This window comes from Chiloscyllium punctatum, chromosome 2 (assembly GCF_047496795.1).
Source record: "Chiloscyllium punctatum isolate Juve2018m chromosome 2, sChiPun1.3, whole genome shotgun sequence".
NCBI lineage: Eukaryota > Metazoa > Chordata > Chondrichthyes > Orectolobiformes > Hemiscylliidae > Chiloscyllium > Chiloscyllium punctatum.
The window spans coordinates 13,721,298-13,738,983 of NC_092740.1; the positions used below are offsets into that span (position 1 = coordinate 13,721,298).

At 38.7% G+C, this 17,686-nt stretch overlaps 2 protein-coding genes across 3 annotated transcripts in view; both read right to left on the bottom strand.

The window, feature by feature from the left end:
- LOC140493762 (DNA polymerase nu-like) overlaps nt 1-3,426 on the bottom strand; it is an 80,027-nt gene extending 76,601 nt beyond the window's left edge. The window contains exon 1 of the mRNA XM_072592617.1: nt 3,277-3,426. Coding sequence (XP_072448718.1) covers nt 3,277-3,418 — 142 coding nt within the window. The 5' untranslated portion in view covers nt 3,419-3,426. The remainder of the gene's footprint in view (nt 1-3,276) is intronic.
- Nucleotides 3,427-11,359: 7,933 nt separating this feature from the next.
- Nucleotides 11,360-17,686, bottom strand: part of haus3 (HAUS augmin-like complex, subunit 3) — a 39,694-nt gene continuing 33,367 nt past the window's right edge. For both annotated transcript variants that reach the window (XM_072593727.1, XM_072593736.1), the window contains exons 4-5: nt 16,509-16,734; nt 11,360-15,026 (exon numbers count right to left, since the gene is read on the bottom strand). In XM_072593727.1, coding sequence (XP_072449828.1) covers nt 14,793-15,026; nt 16,509-16,734 — 460 coding nt within the window. In that variant the 3' untranslated portion in view covers nt 11,360-14,792. The remainder of the gene's footprint in view (nt 15,027-16,508; nt 16,735-17,686) is intronic.

The window sequence follows — 17,686 nt, forward strand, 5'->3', positions numbered from 1 at the left end:
AGAGGGACAGGTAGAATTGAGGAGGCGGGAGGCTGCAGAGGGATTTGGACAGTTTAGAAGAGTGGGCAAAGAAGTGGCAGATGGAGTACAACGTGGCAAAGTGTGAGGCCATATACTTTGGTAGGAAGAATAGAGGCATGGACTATTTTCTAAATAGGGAGAAAATTCAGAAGTTTGAAGTACAAACAGACTTGGGAGTTCAGGTCCAGGATTCTCTCAAGGTAAACTTGCAGGCTGTTAGGAAGAGAAATGCAATGATGGCATTTATTTTGAGAGGACTTGAAAATAAAAGCAGGGATATACTTCTGAGGGTCTGGTCAAACCACATTTGGAGTATTGTGCACAGTTTTGGGCCCCATATCTCAGGAAGGATGTACTGACCCTGTAGCATGTTGAGAGGAGGTTCACGAGAATGATCCCAGTAATGAAAAGCTGAGGAACATTTGAGGACTCTGGGGTGATACTCGATGGAGTTTAAAAGGATCAGAGGGCATCCTAATTGAAACACACAAAATGGCCTGGTCCATTGGTAGGAGAGACTAATATATGAGCGCACAGCCTTGGAGTAAAGGGAAGACCTTTTAGAATGGAAATAAGGAGAAACCTCTTCAGCCAGAGAGTGGTGAATCTACGGAATTCATTGCCACAGAAGGCTGTGGAGACCAGGTCATTGAATATATTGAAGACTGAGATAGATTTGTTCTTGATTATCAAAGGGATCAAGGGTTACGGGAAGAAAGCGAGACAATAGGGTTGAGAAATTTATCAGCCATGATTGAATGGCAGATCAGACTCGATGGGCTGAATGGCCTTATTTCTGCTCCTATATCTTATGGTTATGATCTTTTTCAGACTGCAGGTCTGCAACCATCAATATTCCACAGGGATTGTTGCTGGGTCTACTGTTGCTGTCTTTTGAAGTTCTATCCTCCTGGATTGGAGAATCAGAGGGTATAGGTTTAGGGTGAGAGGGGAAAGATATAAAAGGGACCTATGGCGCAACTTTTTCACACAGAGGATGTTGCATGTATAGAATGAGCTGCCAGAGGAAGTGGTCAAAGCTGGTACAATTACAGTATTAAAAAGGCATCTGGATGGCTATATGAATAGGAAGGATGTAGACGAATATGTGTCAAATGCTGGCAAATGGGACTGGATTAGGTTAGGATATCTGGTTGGCATGAACGAGTTGGGCCGAAGGGTCTGTTTCCATGCTGTACATCTCTATGACTCTATGGACTGCATGTGAGACAATTTGTTTTCTGAATTTGCTGTTTATGGGATGTTACTATATTGAAACAGTTACTATTTAGTAATAAAATAATCTATTATTCTGTTACGCTTTCCAATAGAGTTAAGTTAATCCAAGTTACTCTTTCTTTTGTTGTATTTCATCTAAGTGTTTGAATAAGTTATGTTTTCTTTAACTTCAAGATGTTTGACCAACCAAATTGCATCTGGAACACAGCACCTCACACTTACCTTTAAAATAAGAAAACATTAGGGTCTAGGCTACTTTCTTAATATATTTTGAGGGGGTCTCCTCTGGTCCATAGCACTCTATAAGTCCTGCCCTTGTTTGTTTTAATAAAATGCAATGCCTCACATTTTTACAAATCAAACTCCATCTGCCACTCATCAGCCAATTGGCTAACTGACCTCATTGTTGACAACATCACCAATTTTGGTGTAATCTGCAAACGTACTAACCATGCCTCCAAATTGCACCCAAATCATTTACATAAATGACAAATCACAGTGGACCCAGCACCAATCCCTGCGGAATATTGATGGTCGCTAGCCTTCAATCCATGAAAAAACCCTACACTACCACCCTGGCAAGTTCACCCTAAAGCCCATGTGATCTAACTTTATTAATTAGTCTATCATGCAGAGTCTTGTCAAAGCCTTTTCTAAAGTCCACGTAGACAACACCTACCACTCTGCGCACATCAATCTTTTTGGTTACATCCTCAATCTAGAAGGATGGGGGAGGCTGAAAGGCCTACTTCTATTCCGGTACTCCTATCTTCCCAACACTTTTATTATTTTGCTTCTATCTTCCCCGTTAAGAAATACTTTAGTTAAATATGACAAACATAGAAAATAGCACAAGTAGGCCACTCGGCCCTTCAAGGCTGCTCTGCCATTTGTCATAATCATGGTTGACCATCCAACTGAATAGCCTGTTCCTGCTTTTTCTCCACATCCTTTGATCCCAAATTTTGCTTGATATATATATTTTATTTATATATTATGTGTTCTCATTGTCGTTTTACTTACATTAATTTTATTTAGTCCCTGTCTCCTATCCATTATTAATTTACTCAGAACATCTAGCAAGCTATCCTTTTTTACTCTGAATACTGAGGTATCTTTGGATTATCCCAGGCTACGAAGTGCATCAATTGATAATCAATTGATGCACAGCATAGCATCATAAGCAATAATGAGATAACTGACAAACTTTGGGGTGGTGATAACTAACTGAGGACCTTGTTCCAGGACAAAAGATTCCTCAACTCTTCTTCAAGCTGAACCACAGAATCTTCAACACGTGGCTGAAATAGGGCTTCAGCTCATCTTAATAATGCCACAATTGTTCGGTATCACATGATAAGTCATCATAGACCATCTGTTCAGGGTGAGCCAATAGACAGCATCTTCTTTTGTCCATTGCTACTATCTAAAATACAGGAATAGCCTTGAACTCATAAGCTTACATCAGAGAAGGAACTTGGCCAGGCTTATACAACAAGCAGACTCAAAGTCAACACCAAAGCAAAATGATCCGGATGTTGGAAATCTGAAATAAAACCAAAAATGCTGGAAATGTTCAGCAGTGAATGTGGAGAGAGAAACAGATTTAAAATTTCAGACATCCTTCAGTGTCACTCAGTCAAAATCCTAACATCGCAGGTGGACCTACACCAAATGGATTGCAGCAATTCAAAAAGATGGTTCACCCCCCATCCCCTTCTCAAAGACAAAGGAGCATGGGTAATAAATGCTGTCCCAGACAGCATCACCCTAATCCTGTACGTGAATAAAAACAAGGCTCTGCAGCCTTTCATCAGAATATCTGATTTCAACTCCACTTCCCCAATTCAATGCATATGTACTCCTCAAGAAATCAGGGTTCATAAGACGAATGCTTTTTGTTATCCTGTTGTACCTCCTTAAGAGTAAACCTGATTTAATAGAAGGACATTTATGCTGTGCATTTGTGGCAAAATCAATGTTCGCTCACTATGGTGACTCCTTGTGACAACTCACAGCATTTGTTGTCTCCCAGGTTTTGCATTCTCGTCATATGCTCATATCGAATAGCTTTGATAATCTGCTGAGCCTGTGTAGATAACTGCTTGCAGTAAAGATCGAATCCAGAACACCAGTTATGAGACTCTCTGCTCTCCATCTTCTAGCTTCGATGCTAGCCAAATAGAAAAAGAAAGCCATGAATCCTAACTGTTCTCAGACTTTTAAAATTCCTTCCTATTTGATGTAATGACACTACTCTGAATATATAAAATTACTGCAAAAAAATCATTATTTTATTAAGCACAAATTGAAAGTTGTATTTATTACTCAACATGATACTTCTCACCGAATATCCTACAGTTTAATTTATATCAAACATTAATCTTTTGAACTGATTCATTAGTGACTCAAACATTATCTATTCCTATTTATTTACTGCACCACGTCTTTTAATAACGTGAATTAATCAAGTTAAATAAGACACAAAGGCAAATGTCGAGCACAGATAACTGAATCACAATTGGAGCTAGAACAATTTCTAAGAATATCCCATTTACCTTATAAAATTTCATGTACCTCTATAAACAGTTAAAATTATGCAAAGCATTGGTGAGGAAAATCATTTTAATTCTTTACACACTGATTTATTTCTTATTTTCTTTAAAATTATAAAGTTTATTAGCACAGGTATGTGCTAATTATTGTTCAAATTATTGCAAAATGCTACAGGAGATTTTCTTCAGTCAGATGGGAAGTCTTCCGATGCACTGGGTAGTGTTCCCTACCTCTAGGTTGAAGGCCCATTTCAGGTCTTGATGGCCAAAGAAAGTGCCATGATGTGACCAAGCAACCAAATTACAATACACCTATGGCAGGTGGTAAAAGTAGAAGCATTTCCTAAACCATGTAGTGGGCATCAGCTTCCCCATATTAACATATTCTTCATGCAGGTTCTTGCCAGAAGCAAATGTCTTCAACAGTTTAGCTCATTTGACTGGACTGATCTGTAATACCAATTTAGAATTGTGATACCAAATGCCTGAAGTTACCATGAAGAAATCTTCTTCTCAACCTCTCCCCTCACCCGAGGTGTGGTGACCCTCAGGTTCAGCCTCAAAGAGCATACCTACCGTCTGCTAAGATAATGGTGACTTTACCTTTATTAATCAGCTATACTGTGTCTACCCTCCATAATCCCTCACAAAGAGCATGAGCCTGAAAGTGCTAATCAAGAATTATTTTTTCAGAAATTTAAGAATGTAAATGGTATTTTTAATTGTGCCTTACAATATAATTAAAAAGTTGCTCGTATTATCAGAACCAATCCAGAACTGTAAAGTATTTTCTGGGTCTGTACATGACATTCCCTAAGAACGTATTTGATTCCTTATGGACAACTAGCAATAGTTCATTAGTAACTAAATTTACTAAGATTGTATCAGGAAGGGATCAAATTATGGACTTGCTTTTGCTGAAAAAAACAGTATAAATCATTTCAGGAAGTAGCATTTCTATGAATGGGAAGGTTCGTATTGGGAGCAAGCAATAGACCAGGGAGAATTTTCTTAAACTTTTATTATATTTGTTTTAACGTTTTTCCATTTTGACACAAGATAAAAAAGAATGTCACCAAACAAGGACAAAGAGCACATCACTTTATGATAACAGTTGAACATAAACTGTAAACAACAAAAATACAAGGCAGGGCCCAATCACTTAGTCATTCAGTATGGATCTATAGGTGTAGTTTGAGAAGTAGGGAGTGAAATGCAAAGATTAAAAAATGCAGGTTCACATATAAGTAAAAAGGATGGTGAACATGTAAACAACTTCAATGGCATGGTGGCACAGAGGTCAGCATCAAGAGCCTGGGTTGACCCCAGCATCGGGTGACTGTCTGTGCAGAGTTTGCACGTTCTCCCTGTGTCTGCATGGGTTTTCTTCCAGTCCAAAGATGTGCAGGCTTGGTCAGATTAGCCATTATAGATGCTGGGTTACAGAGATGGAGGGGAATGTTCTTTGGGCATTGGTACAAACTTTCTGAGCTGAATGGCCTCCACATACACTGTAGGGATTCTATGTTGATGAGAGCTAACAATAAACATGATTCCCTCTGGTGAGTGAGGTTATAAACCTATATCATGGAGGCAACTGATAATGTAGTGATACAAAAAAAAATCATAATGCATAAGAAGCATAGAAAATGGCAAGATTAAACTAAAACATAAAATAATAAAAGGATTACATAATTAGGTTAATGATTATTTGGCATTGTAATTATTTGAAAATATAGTCTCCTAAATTTACAGACTAGAAATGAAAGGTCTACTACGATCTGCATTGTTATTAAAGTCCATAGAAATAGATGTTGTCAGTTTGAGTCCATTAAATTCATAAACTGCTTATAAAATACATTGTGGGATTGAGCTATCTTTAGTCTATTTGTTCCATATCTCATTTTCAGATGAGTGATTTTTCTCCTTGATTCCATCATAAAACTAAGTGTATGTGGTTGTGTCAAGAGATATTGGCACTCAAAGGTGTTTTAAAATGCGGAGCAAAGGAAATCTCTGCAAACCAAAGCTGATAACTGTATAAATAAATTTAGACCTTGTGATTAATTTGTTCACTCTCTACCATGTGCAAATAATTAATAAACACATTAAAATCATCAGGATTCAACTCATGAGGGTGCAGTGAGAAAAGTTGGAAAAAATTTAAAATGCAAAATTTGCAAGATCCAGCAACTTCACATATTGGTCTTGATTTTAAAACTGCTACTCAGAGAAACAGCATCCAAAAGAAACAAGGTGAACATACAACTAACACCAGAGACCTCTGCTCAAAAGACACCTCCAGTAAGCAGCTCTAGTGCAACACCACCTTTTTCAGTGTTTGCCTCAAATTAGAAAGTAAACAACTAGATGTGAATCACAAAAGATGGCTCTGCATATTAGCTAAAAGAACCTGAAGGCATCAAGGAAGTGCAGAAAATTGAATTCATTGTCATATGTACTCGGTACAAATCTCATAAGAAAAAGATTTGTCTTATGAGCAATACAGGCGGATCACATAGCTAAGTAGTATAGACAGTAAAGAAGAGGTAGGCAGCGGCATAAAACACTGGTACAGGCAAATGTTAAGAGTTTGAGTCCATTCAGTACCCTAACAACAGGAGAGTAGAAACTGTTGCGAAACCGGCTGGTGCGTGTTCAGGCTTCTGTACCTTCTCCCAGATAGTAGAGGTTGTAGGAAAACATTGCCAGGGTGGGATGGATCTTTAAGAACGCTGGTGGCCTTTCCTTGACAGCGGGCCTGGTAGATAGATTCTACAGATGGGAGGTTGGCCCTTGTGATTGTCCAGGCCAGGTTTGCAAGAATAGTTCCAGGGATGAGGAGCTTCAGTTATGAAGGTAAGACTGGAGAAGTTTGGCCTGTTTTCCTTATGAAAGGTAGGAGGGGATATCTAATTGAGGTATTCACAATCATGACAGGTCTTGTCTAAGGAGGGAGAAGCTAATACCAACTCAAGGGATTGAAAACAAAAAGACACAGATTGGCAACTAGTAAAAAGAATCAACAGCATCACCAGCAATTTGTTAAGTATGGAATACACTGCCCGAGTGGGTGGTGGAGGCAGATTACTTGAAGCAATGAAAGGAAAATTAGAATGCTATTTTAAAAGGCAAATACACAAGGTTACAAAGTAGAGACCATTCGGGTTACACACTGTAACAACGCTGCAATTTTGAGGGGCAGAATGTGTAACAGGCCATTTGACAATCCCAAATGCTGTACAGAATGAACAATGCCAACCACTGCAATCTCTTGATTCAAGATGCTTTGATGTAACCATTGTCAGACAGAATATATCAAAGTAAGGCATACATCACGTAGCAGCCAACACAGATTTCACGACAGGAAACTGTCTCTGATCAGTGCCTTCAGACTTTTTGTGACTAGCCTCATACTGGTCTTTGAATAATGCATTAACAGTTCTATGAAAACATGACAACTTTAACTAATAAAATGAAATTGGAGAATGGCTTAGGAAGCAATAGTTGGGACAGTGCGGAACTAAATCTGAGAATGCAGCCAGAAAGCTATAATATGTGCAAGATAAAACGAGGAAAGCAGGGGGAAGGTGAAATTTAATATACAAGAAAAATGTAATTAAAATGGTCTTTGTTGAAATAATTAAAAGTGAAATGCAATTAGTCCTATTTGTTATTAGATGAGAGCAGTTTCACATATTTGTTCACCGTTCAAGGATAAACAAAATGAAAAGAATGTTTAACTATTATGTAGTAAGTTCAAACTTATTCATGATTTCTACAGAGGTTTAGCTAGGCTATGCATGTTGTATCAATATCATCAAGATTGTATCGAACTATGAATGCCAGTGTTTTCTATTCATTTGCATTACTGCCTCAATTCAAACTTGCAGCACTTCTCCTGCTTCATTTCTATAACCACATACCCAAGGGAACACAATCTGCAACTTTCAATTGAAAGTTTTGGTGTGCTCATGTAGTGATGAGCTCATGCACAAGAGCATTGTCCATGTCTGAAACATCACTTACCAATGTATACAATGAGCTGCAGTTTGTGCACATTAGATTACTTACAATGCGGAAACAGGCCCTTCGGCCCAACAAGTCCACACTGACCCTCCAAAGAGTAACCCACCCAGACCCATTTCCCTCTAACTAATGTACCTAACACTACAGGCAATTTAGCATGGCCAATTCACCTGACCTGCACATCTTTGGACTGTGGGAGGAAACCAGAGCACCCGGAGGTAACCCACACAGACACGGGGAGAACGTGTAAATTCCACACAGACAGTCACCCAAGGCTGGAATTGAACCTGGGCCCCTGGTGCTGTGAGGCAGCAGTGCTAACCACTGAGCCACCATGTCACCCCAATCTGCAAAACGATTTTGGCCCTTCATTTTACAATAGTTTTAGATCATAAAACTGGCACCAAATACGAAGGAAAGAGAGCTTAATTATACATTGTTGCCTTCCCTACAAATCACACATTGCAGAAAGATTCTTTTCAGCTCATTGTGTCTGTGGGACAAGGTTGCTTGGGCAAGGGGATGGGCAATAGATTTGGGAGGTTAGGTGAGGAGGAACAAAGGGAGTTAAAATCCTGGAGAGGTTGACCTTTCATAATGGATGTTTACCCCTCCACATCTTTTCAAAGAGTATTCTTAGAACACTTTCAGACTCCCACCTCTCTGATCATATCAAACACATTACAGAATGGACCATGTATTAGTTGGAGCTCATTTCTTGAAACATGGGTGGCATTGGCAGGGCCAGCAATTTTTTTTTTTTGGCTATTTCTAATTATTAAATGGCTTCCTGCAGGCCATTTTAGACTGCACCCCATAACAGGTATCAGTGAAGCACTTTTGTTTTACAAAAATTGTTGATAGTGGAGATGATCACCAATATTGAGATTCACAATCCCAGACACATATTCCAAATCAACCTGTTGTGATATTGTTACATAATATCTGGAGTAGGTGGGACTTGATCCAGGCCTTGTAGCTCAGAGTGGGGGACACTGTCACTGTGCCACAAGAGCACACGATTCCAAATTTATTAACCAAATTTAAAATCAACCAGCTGCTGGTAGAATTCAGACCAATCCAATAAGCCTTTGGAATTATTAGGTAAAAACAATGACTGCAGATGCTGGAAACCAGATTCTGGATAGTCCAGTGATATTATCACTTTGCTATTTTCTCTCCTCTCCTGCATTGACCAGCTCAATTGTCCCTTTTTTTAAAAAAAAACACTTAGGCTGTCAATTCAGATGCTCACACACCTGTTGTTTAATGGGGAATGGGTTGAGAACAGGTGAGATGCCCCACCAAAACCATAGTTAGCAGGGGCTGTAAAATCTTGCCCTATGATCCAACCAAGGCCTAACGAGTCACTTGAATGGTTCAGCAAAGTTTTATTTTTGCACTGTACACTTCCATTTAAAAACAAGGACCCTATAATTAACAGCTTAATTAACTTGCCCAGCCACCTCCCAGGTTCTGTTGTTGTCCAAGCTTGCACTCTTTCAGTTGCATCATATAGCTTACATATCATCATATATTTTGATGCAGGGTTCTCCTCCAGACTGAAGTTCCAGCTCTCACATATTGCCCCAATTTTCATCGTTGCAAAAACTTGCATACCTAGTAATACATTACACAGTCAGCTTTGTTCACAGTTGCACTTTTGAAACAAAACTACAACATGACAACTTTTTTTTGTCACTTTAGGTGGGAAACATCAAAAGTGCACCAGTACAAGGCAACACCTCATCTCAGTACATTTTTCTCCACATCAGCATCAGTGAACCATCCATGAGAAGGCATAGACAAACCCGTAAGTACAAGAAGCAGCCTGCTATCTCAATGGCCATCAATTATTCAAAATGAAGCCAGGCCACAACTGCTGCACATGGGAAAGAAAATGAAATTACTGAGAGTAGTGATGACAGCTAAATTGCATATTGAAGTGTAGTACAATGACCATTACAAGATGATCTCTATATTAGGCTGGAATGTAGCAGACACAAATTAAAAGGTTGAGGGTACTAATTACTTTGCCTGCCACAGGAGTAGTTATTACAGCTTCTACAAGCTCATCTGAGACAGGGTGGTGTAGTGTCAAAGTTCTGGGGATTAGTTCAAATTCCATCACAGAAAATAGTAAAATTCAGATTCAACAAAATCTGGATTTTTAAAAAGAAAGCTAGGCTAATTCCAATCGTGTAACCATCATTCATTATTACAAAATGCCAAATGGGTTCATTAACATCCTTAAGGAACAGCTCTTGTGGTACAGAGGCAGTACACCAAATTCTGAACTAGGTGGCCAGCATTCCAATTCCCACCTGCTCTAGAGGGGATCCCTAAACAGGTTGACTAGTAAATATCTTAGAAGAGGATAATTTGGCCTGTGTGTAACTCCTAGCCCATGGCAATGTAATTGGCTCTTAACTACCCTCAAACAGCCAAACAAGCTCTTCAGTTCTAGAGCAATTAGGGAAGATAAATGTGGGCCTAGCTAGCATTCAAAGAATAAATGTATTAAACTAAAAGGCTCCTCATTTAGTGAGCCTTCAGAAATATTGTGCAGAATGGGAAAGACTGCTCAACAAGGTCTACCTGCTTTGTCTCTCATACCTCAACAACCAAGCAAACTGCATTGTGTTGGAATAAATGAGCTTATTTTAAAATAATGCAGCTAACCCTAAGTCCAAGCAGCAAAATTTGGACATTTAGCCCATCAAGTCTGCTCCACCATTCAATCTGATAACCCTCAATTCATTTTCCTGCCTTTTTCTCACAACCTTGAATTCCCTTACTGATTCAGAATGAACCCAGTGAACCCTTGTCTAATTGCCTCAAATACCAGTATATCCTACCATTGACAAAGAAACCAAAACTGTACAGTATTCTAGGTGTGGTCGGATAGTGATCAGACATCTAATTTACCATTAAAGTTTTTGGCACAGTCTCCCCGTTTGAAAAAAAACAAAAAGTTTGCAAGAGTTTCTTTGGAGCAGTTGCTATATATAGTGTCTTGGAGCAATAGAGATTTGCAGCACGGAAAAAGACCCTTCGGTCCAACTTGTCCATGCTGACCAGATATCCCAAATTAATCTAGTCCATTTGACAGCATTTGGCCCATAATCCTTCTAAATGCTTGCTATTCATATACCCATCCAGATACCTTTTAAATGCTACTTCCTCTAGCAGCTCATTCCATATACACAAACCCTCTGCATGAAAAAGTTGTCCCTTAAATCCCTTTTAAATCTTTTCCGCTCTCACCTTAAACCTATGTTTTCTAGTTTTGAACTCCCCTACCTTGTTACCTCAGCGCACTGGCCCATCTGCTCAAGGTCCCATTGCACCTCGGTAACCTTCTTCACAGTCCTCTACACCACCAAAGTACATGTTTACAGAAACCAGAAAGTGAGGAATACATCCTCTTTTTACATCGCCTAAAGCAGTTTCCAATTCAGAGACAACACAAAGAGTATGTATGTTTTTTAAAAAAATAAGGTTATTCAAGAAAGTAGGCATTACAGACTAGACCAGTATTTATTGCGCATCCCAGTTACATTTGAGAAGGTAGTGCTTGAACTTCTTTAGCCATTAGGTGTAGGTACATCCTCAGTTCTATTAAGAAAGCAGTTCAGGATTTTGACCGAGCAAATTGAGGAAACAGAAATACAGTTTTAAAAAACGTCAGGATGGTGCCTGCCATGTGGTAACGTTCCCATGTATTTTCCATCCTCGTCCTGCTGGGTGGTAGAGCGTGTGTTTTTTGGGAAATTTCCACATTGTTAAGTTCCAGAGCTTTACATGTGCTAGAATAGTTTGGTTAAGGGCAGGGTTAATTCTGGAGCACAGGTCTTCAGTACAATTGCTGGAACGTTATCATGGCCCATAACCTTTGCGGTATCTAGTGCCTTTGGTTTTTCCTGGATATCATGTGGAGTGAGTTAGCAGTGATAGAGGACCTCTGGAGGCAAGCAAATATCAGTCGGAAAATTTAAAATGTTTCAGTCTCAGCATTTGCACGGACATGCTGAGCATGTCACATCATGGTGGAGGTTCTTTCTCCAGATAGTTAATTGTCCAACATCATTCATGATTGAATGTCACACAGTCATGCAGCACAGCACAAAAAAGGCCCTTTAGCCCATTGAGTCTGCACAGATAATAACTACCACTAGATTGGCATGCTAATCCCAATTTCCTGTATTGTTCAATATCCTTGAATGTTATGGCATTTCAAAGTGCTCAAAATACTTTTATATATAAAAAAAAATTTAAGGTTTCTGGCTTCCATTTCTTTCCCAGACAGTGCATTCCAGATCTCCACCACCCAGAGTGAAAAAGATTTTTATCAAATCCCCTCCATAGATCTCTTGCTCTTTACCCTAAAAAAATGTCCTCTTGTGATTGACCCCTCAGCCAACCAGTGGGAACAGCTACTCCTTACCACTCTATTATATCTGCCTCTCCCAGTCTTCTCTGCTCTAAAAAGAGCAATCCAAAGCTATCGAGACTCTCCTTATAGCCCAATTGCTCCATCCCAGGCACTATCCTGGTGAACCTCCTCCCAGTTGTGGTCTAACCACACTGTACAACTCCAAAATCACCTTGTACTCTACACCAATGCTGGTTGTGGGATCACAGACCTATCACATACTGCTTTTGCCACTTGACACACCAGTTTTGTGTTGCAGCTTCACAGACTCAAACCTCTTTAGATATGGCTGGTGCTGCTCCTGGATGCTCTCCTGCAGTCTTCATTGAATCAAGGTCGGTTCCCAGTACAATAGCAATAGTAGAGTGGAGGATATGCCAGGTAATGAAGTCTCAGATTGTAACCGAATACAATTCTGCTGCTACTGGTTCCCAGTATCTCAAAAGGTGCCCAGATGAGTTGATAGTGCTGAACTTCATTTTCAATAGGACGACAGAACTTTGGCCATCCAAAGACTGTACACTACTTACTCATACCAATACTTCAATGAACAGATGAAACTGTAACAGACTGGTCATGCCAATGTCAAGTAGGTTTCTCCCTCTTATTGGTTCCCTCATCAGCTGTAGTAGACTTAGTAGAGCAACTAAGCACTCAACTAGCTTGGCCTGCTGTTACCAAGCCACCGATGGCAGTGGACTTTGAAACTCCTCACTTATCCTTAGCCCTAGTCACCTTTACTGTTTCTTTCAAGTGGCTTTCTGTAAGGAGGAATGTTGATTCATCAACTTCGACACATCCATGATAGAAACATGCTGCTGATTGCTTAGTCTATTTTTCAGTAGATCCAAAAGAAACCTCATGCAGCTGAGTCATATTTTTAATGTGTCTTTAGCAATTCCATTCCGACTATACTGCCACCTCTACAGGCCCAAAAGATAATGGAGGAGTTTAGAGCATTGCAAACTGTCAGGCTGCTCAATGGCTAGAATGTGGAACAGCTCTCAATAGTGGTCCTAGTTTTTCGCCCCCAGATGTCAGCAAGGAAGAACTGGTGGATTGACAGGGTTGGGGTTGCTGTTGCTACTTTTGTCTTGGCTGATACTAAGCACTCTGCTTTCATTCCTTTTAAAAACTTTCCTTAAGCACCTTGATGCAACCATGTGACTAGTTAGCTATATTTCAAGAGTCCAGTTAAAAATCAACCACATTGCTGTGTGTCTGGAGCCATATGTAGGTTAGATCAGGCAAGTTTCCTTCCCAAATGGTTCCCTTAAATTGATCAATTTATGATAATTCCTCTGGATTACTAGTGCCAATGACATTACCACAACACTACCACCTCACAAAACACAACTGTCAAACAAAAATAAAAAGCCCAAAATGAAACTGGAGATGCCACGGCCTCACTGTTGTGGATCTCAGATATCCTTCGTGCTGACAATGTCATAACAAAGCTGTCTCTTTCAGAAATCCCAGAAGCAATATAATCAGAGATAGTCACCTGAACAAGTTTCAACTGCTTATTCCTTGTCTTTGTGCTCGAAGGAATAATGCAAGGTTCAAGAAAATAGTTCCCAGTAAACCAAAATATTAAAGTTCAAACTGGCTCTGTAAAAATTAAGACTGGGCCTTAAATACATAATTAGGGTAATCAAAGCTTTAGGCTGAAAAATTAGTCAAAGATATTAAAACAAAATCAACTGATTACTACAATCTGCAAATTTATTGTCAAAGATGTTAATAAATCAAACAAGCCAAAATGGTAGCTCAACTCCACCCACAGATTTGCAGTTAATGAGCTGCTCACACTTCAATGCAGCACTGAAGAAATTCTCCCTCATTGGAGGTGCTTTTTCGAATAAACCATGGCTTCAATGGTTTGCAACGCTAGAGTACTGTACATAAGATTTTCTACTGTACCCCAACATGGAGCGCTAAACACTATCAAAATGTAATTGCTGTGCATAAAATCATAATAGTTGCTTATATAGCAGCTACACAAGAGTAATTCATTACACAGGAAATGTTTTCAGACAGCTTAGGATGCAAAATGTGCCATATATACTGATAATTTTGTTGTTCTATAATCAGAGGAGACAATCATAAATATAGATTTAAGAATACAGGAACTTCAGATACTTTGATCAGATATATTTACTTTATGGTTAGGAGTGTAATGAGGATTGTTGAAACCTCCAAAATCACCACAAGGAGAGTCCAGAGTTGCATTTTAATTGAAGTAAGTTAAAAATAAAGCATAAATTCTGATTAAAAAGGCCTGCAATATCTAACACATGCATACAAAACAAAGTTAAAAAAAGTGCTAGAAGAATATTTTATTAAGAGCATTAAATGCTCAATCAGTATTCACATTTCCCTAGAAACTACGTCTTTCTTCATGTTTTTGAATGTTACTATACAACCAGTTAGAGCTGTTCAGGTTAGAGATGGGCTTTTTTCCAGAAGTGATTAACCACGTGTTAGAAACATTATCTGCTTGCTGGTACACATTAGCTCTCCGACCCAATACTCTGAGCTCTAATTTTCCTCTCCAAATTCTCCACAATCGCTTTCAATTTATCAGGTTCTTGGAAGAAATAAACATACAGAACTCTCTCGCCTTGAAGATTCAAGTTGCTTGCCAGAATTTGCCGTTTTGATTTAATGTTATCAGCTACATTCCCAATAATTTGTGGCAGCCTCTGCAGTTGACATTCCAATCTTTGAAGTGGTTCTGACAGTTCCTTCAAAATAAACAGATAAAAGTTTAGATTGGTACCAGTGGAAACTAATTAAAACACTTAAAACGTGGAAATATTTATTTCAACAGTGATGTGAATAATTAGTTCTGTCACATTTTGCTGCTTATTTATTCAAAATGCATTTAGAATTTTCTATGGGTCAATTATCATGGTCAAGGAAAAGAAAGAGTGTGTGCGCACAGGTATCAAACAAACACTTAGGTCAACATGTCTGAAATCTACCACAAAAATAGAAAAACTACATCAGCCTTCTTCTAACCACCTCAGTTAGGGCTTTTTATGATGTTGAATCACATCTGCATAGGATAAAGTGATGCACAAAGAGCAAGAATGTTCCAAGTGCTCAGTTTTGCAAATAATCAGGTCCCAAAAGGAAAATCTCAATGTACAAATTAAACCTCAGACAAGTTAGCAAATTTTCAAAAAGCACTTTAGTAACAAAGTAGCATCTGGATGCTCCTCAGTAGAGATTATGTCTGTAAAATATTTCTAGTAAAATGAACTGCATTCTGCAAATTAAGTACTGGTTTTGAGACAAATTCTTCTCTCAGTACTCAGAACTATTTCAAATTTTCATACAAAATGTATTTCTGAGTACAAGTTTATTAAAGTCCACATAGAACCTAACCAACAGAAACCCACAGGATATTAATAGTCAAGTTAGTATATTAATGGCAACAGTACCTCCTTTAATTAGGAATCCAGTATTTATCTTGCAACAAGTACTTTAATGAAAATTTATACTTCACTCTATGGAAAGAGTTACTAAAATCACCGGTGTATAAAAACAGACCTATGACCACAAATGGAAATTTTGTCAACACTCTGGGACTTGTGACTTGCTTATAGCTATAAAATATGGAAGTCAAAATGGGCTCATTAATATCAAAGTAATGAGCACTTTCTTTGAAATCTGTCTGCTCTATTTTCAGCATCATTTAAAAAAAACTTAACTATCAATCTTTATCCATGACAAAGTCATTGTTTAGAATTCAAGTTACACTATAACTGCTCCTTCCTACATTAGTTTGTTGGCATAACCATCGGAATTAGACTCTGTAGAAGCTCTCTCGGGTGTGTAGTGCTGGGAAAAAAACAAGTCAGGCAGCATCTTGCTCCTCGGATGCTGCCTGACCTGCTATGCTTTTCCAGCAACACACTCTCGACTCTGATCTCCAGCATCTGCAATCCTCACTTTCTCCCTCTGTAGAAACTCTACAGGGTACAGACTATTATGATCTGTCTGTAGAATAATTAATGTATTCCCGTAATTCATCCAAATTTTCTGAAGCACTTTCACTCAAATCTAGAGAATTCTTCACAATTGCTTTTGATTGGAAGTATCAAATAACTGTCCCCAACATTTTTCAACACTTGACCAATTCATTCATTTGTTCTATACTGATCAAAACAGTACACAGACAAGCAGGTATTTATAATCAAATAGATTACATGGAAAATTACCTCACAATGAAGCAGAAGTTGCATGGAACCAGAATACATAACACTCCGGAGTCTCTCAATATCAGACTCCAATGCAGACCAAAGGTAAGAGTGCTCACGCTGTGTTGTTCCCAATTGGTCCTTAAATGAAATAACTTCTTGCTGTAGATTTTTGACTTCCTGTTCTAGACCACTGTAAGTTCTGAATAGTTGCTGTTTGTTGTTTACATCAAACATCTGACAGAGTCTGAAATAAAAAAAGGTGAAAAGTTTGAGGTAATATATGTAGATCAGAGCAAGAAAGTAAACCCACAGATTAGTTTTGCAGCAAGCAGATTTTTCTTAAGATCTGAATTCTTAAAGTTAAATGTTGACATTCCTCCTCCAACGTCAAATCCACACCTGCTGCTACCAACCAGAATAAATGAAAATTTGTAAATAATGTTGCCTTTTTGATTGTGGACTGAAATGGATTAGGACTGCTCAAAAATGAAGGGATTACTGCATTTTTAAAAGCAAGCTGTCAGCATATTTTGTTACTTGTTGGTTACATTGTCATTTGTTCAACCAGTGGGAGTGGCAAAGGTGGTGGGGATGTTTAGTTACAAAAAAATGGAACCAAGGAGTGTGCATAAAATGAAATTTGGTGAACAGTAAGTAGTTGACTAGTCTGTAGTTTTATGATCAGCCGTAGATGACAACTGCCTTCAGCCTGCCAATAATTGGACAATTGGTTCTCGGGTAGCCAAACAACTTGTTAATATAAGCAAAATATCAAGAAGCCCAAAAGACATCTAGCACACAACCACCTGATGGAGCGGCGCTCCAAAAGCTAGTGTACTTCCTATTAAACCTGTTGGACTATAACCTGGTGTTGTGTGATTTTTAAATCTAGAAAAAAAAAGGTTGGTGTCCTTATTCTGCAGTTTACATTTTAAGAAACTAATTCCTGAAGAACACCTATTTATCTTTCCTCACCATTTTCTGCAACTTGTAACTTTTAACATTAATTAGAGTCTTTAAGAATTGTGAAGCTACTGCGGTGTCTCCTATAAACTAGTACTTGGAGGAGAGAGATTGACAAGGAGCAAGTGCCAGAAAGGCAAAGGATTTTCTCAGCAAACCCCTTCAGCAGAGACCATTCAACTGTCTTCCGAGGTTTGACTCAACCAATAACAACATTTCTTTGCATGTCTGCT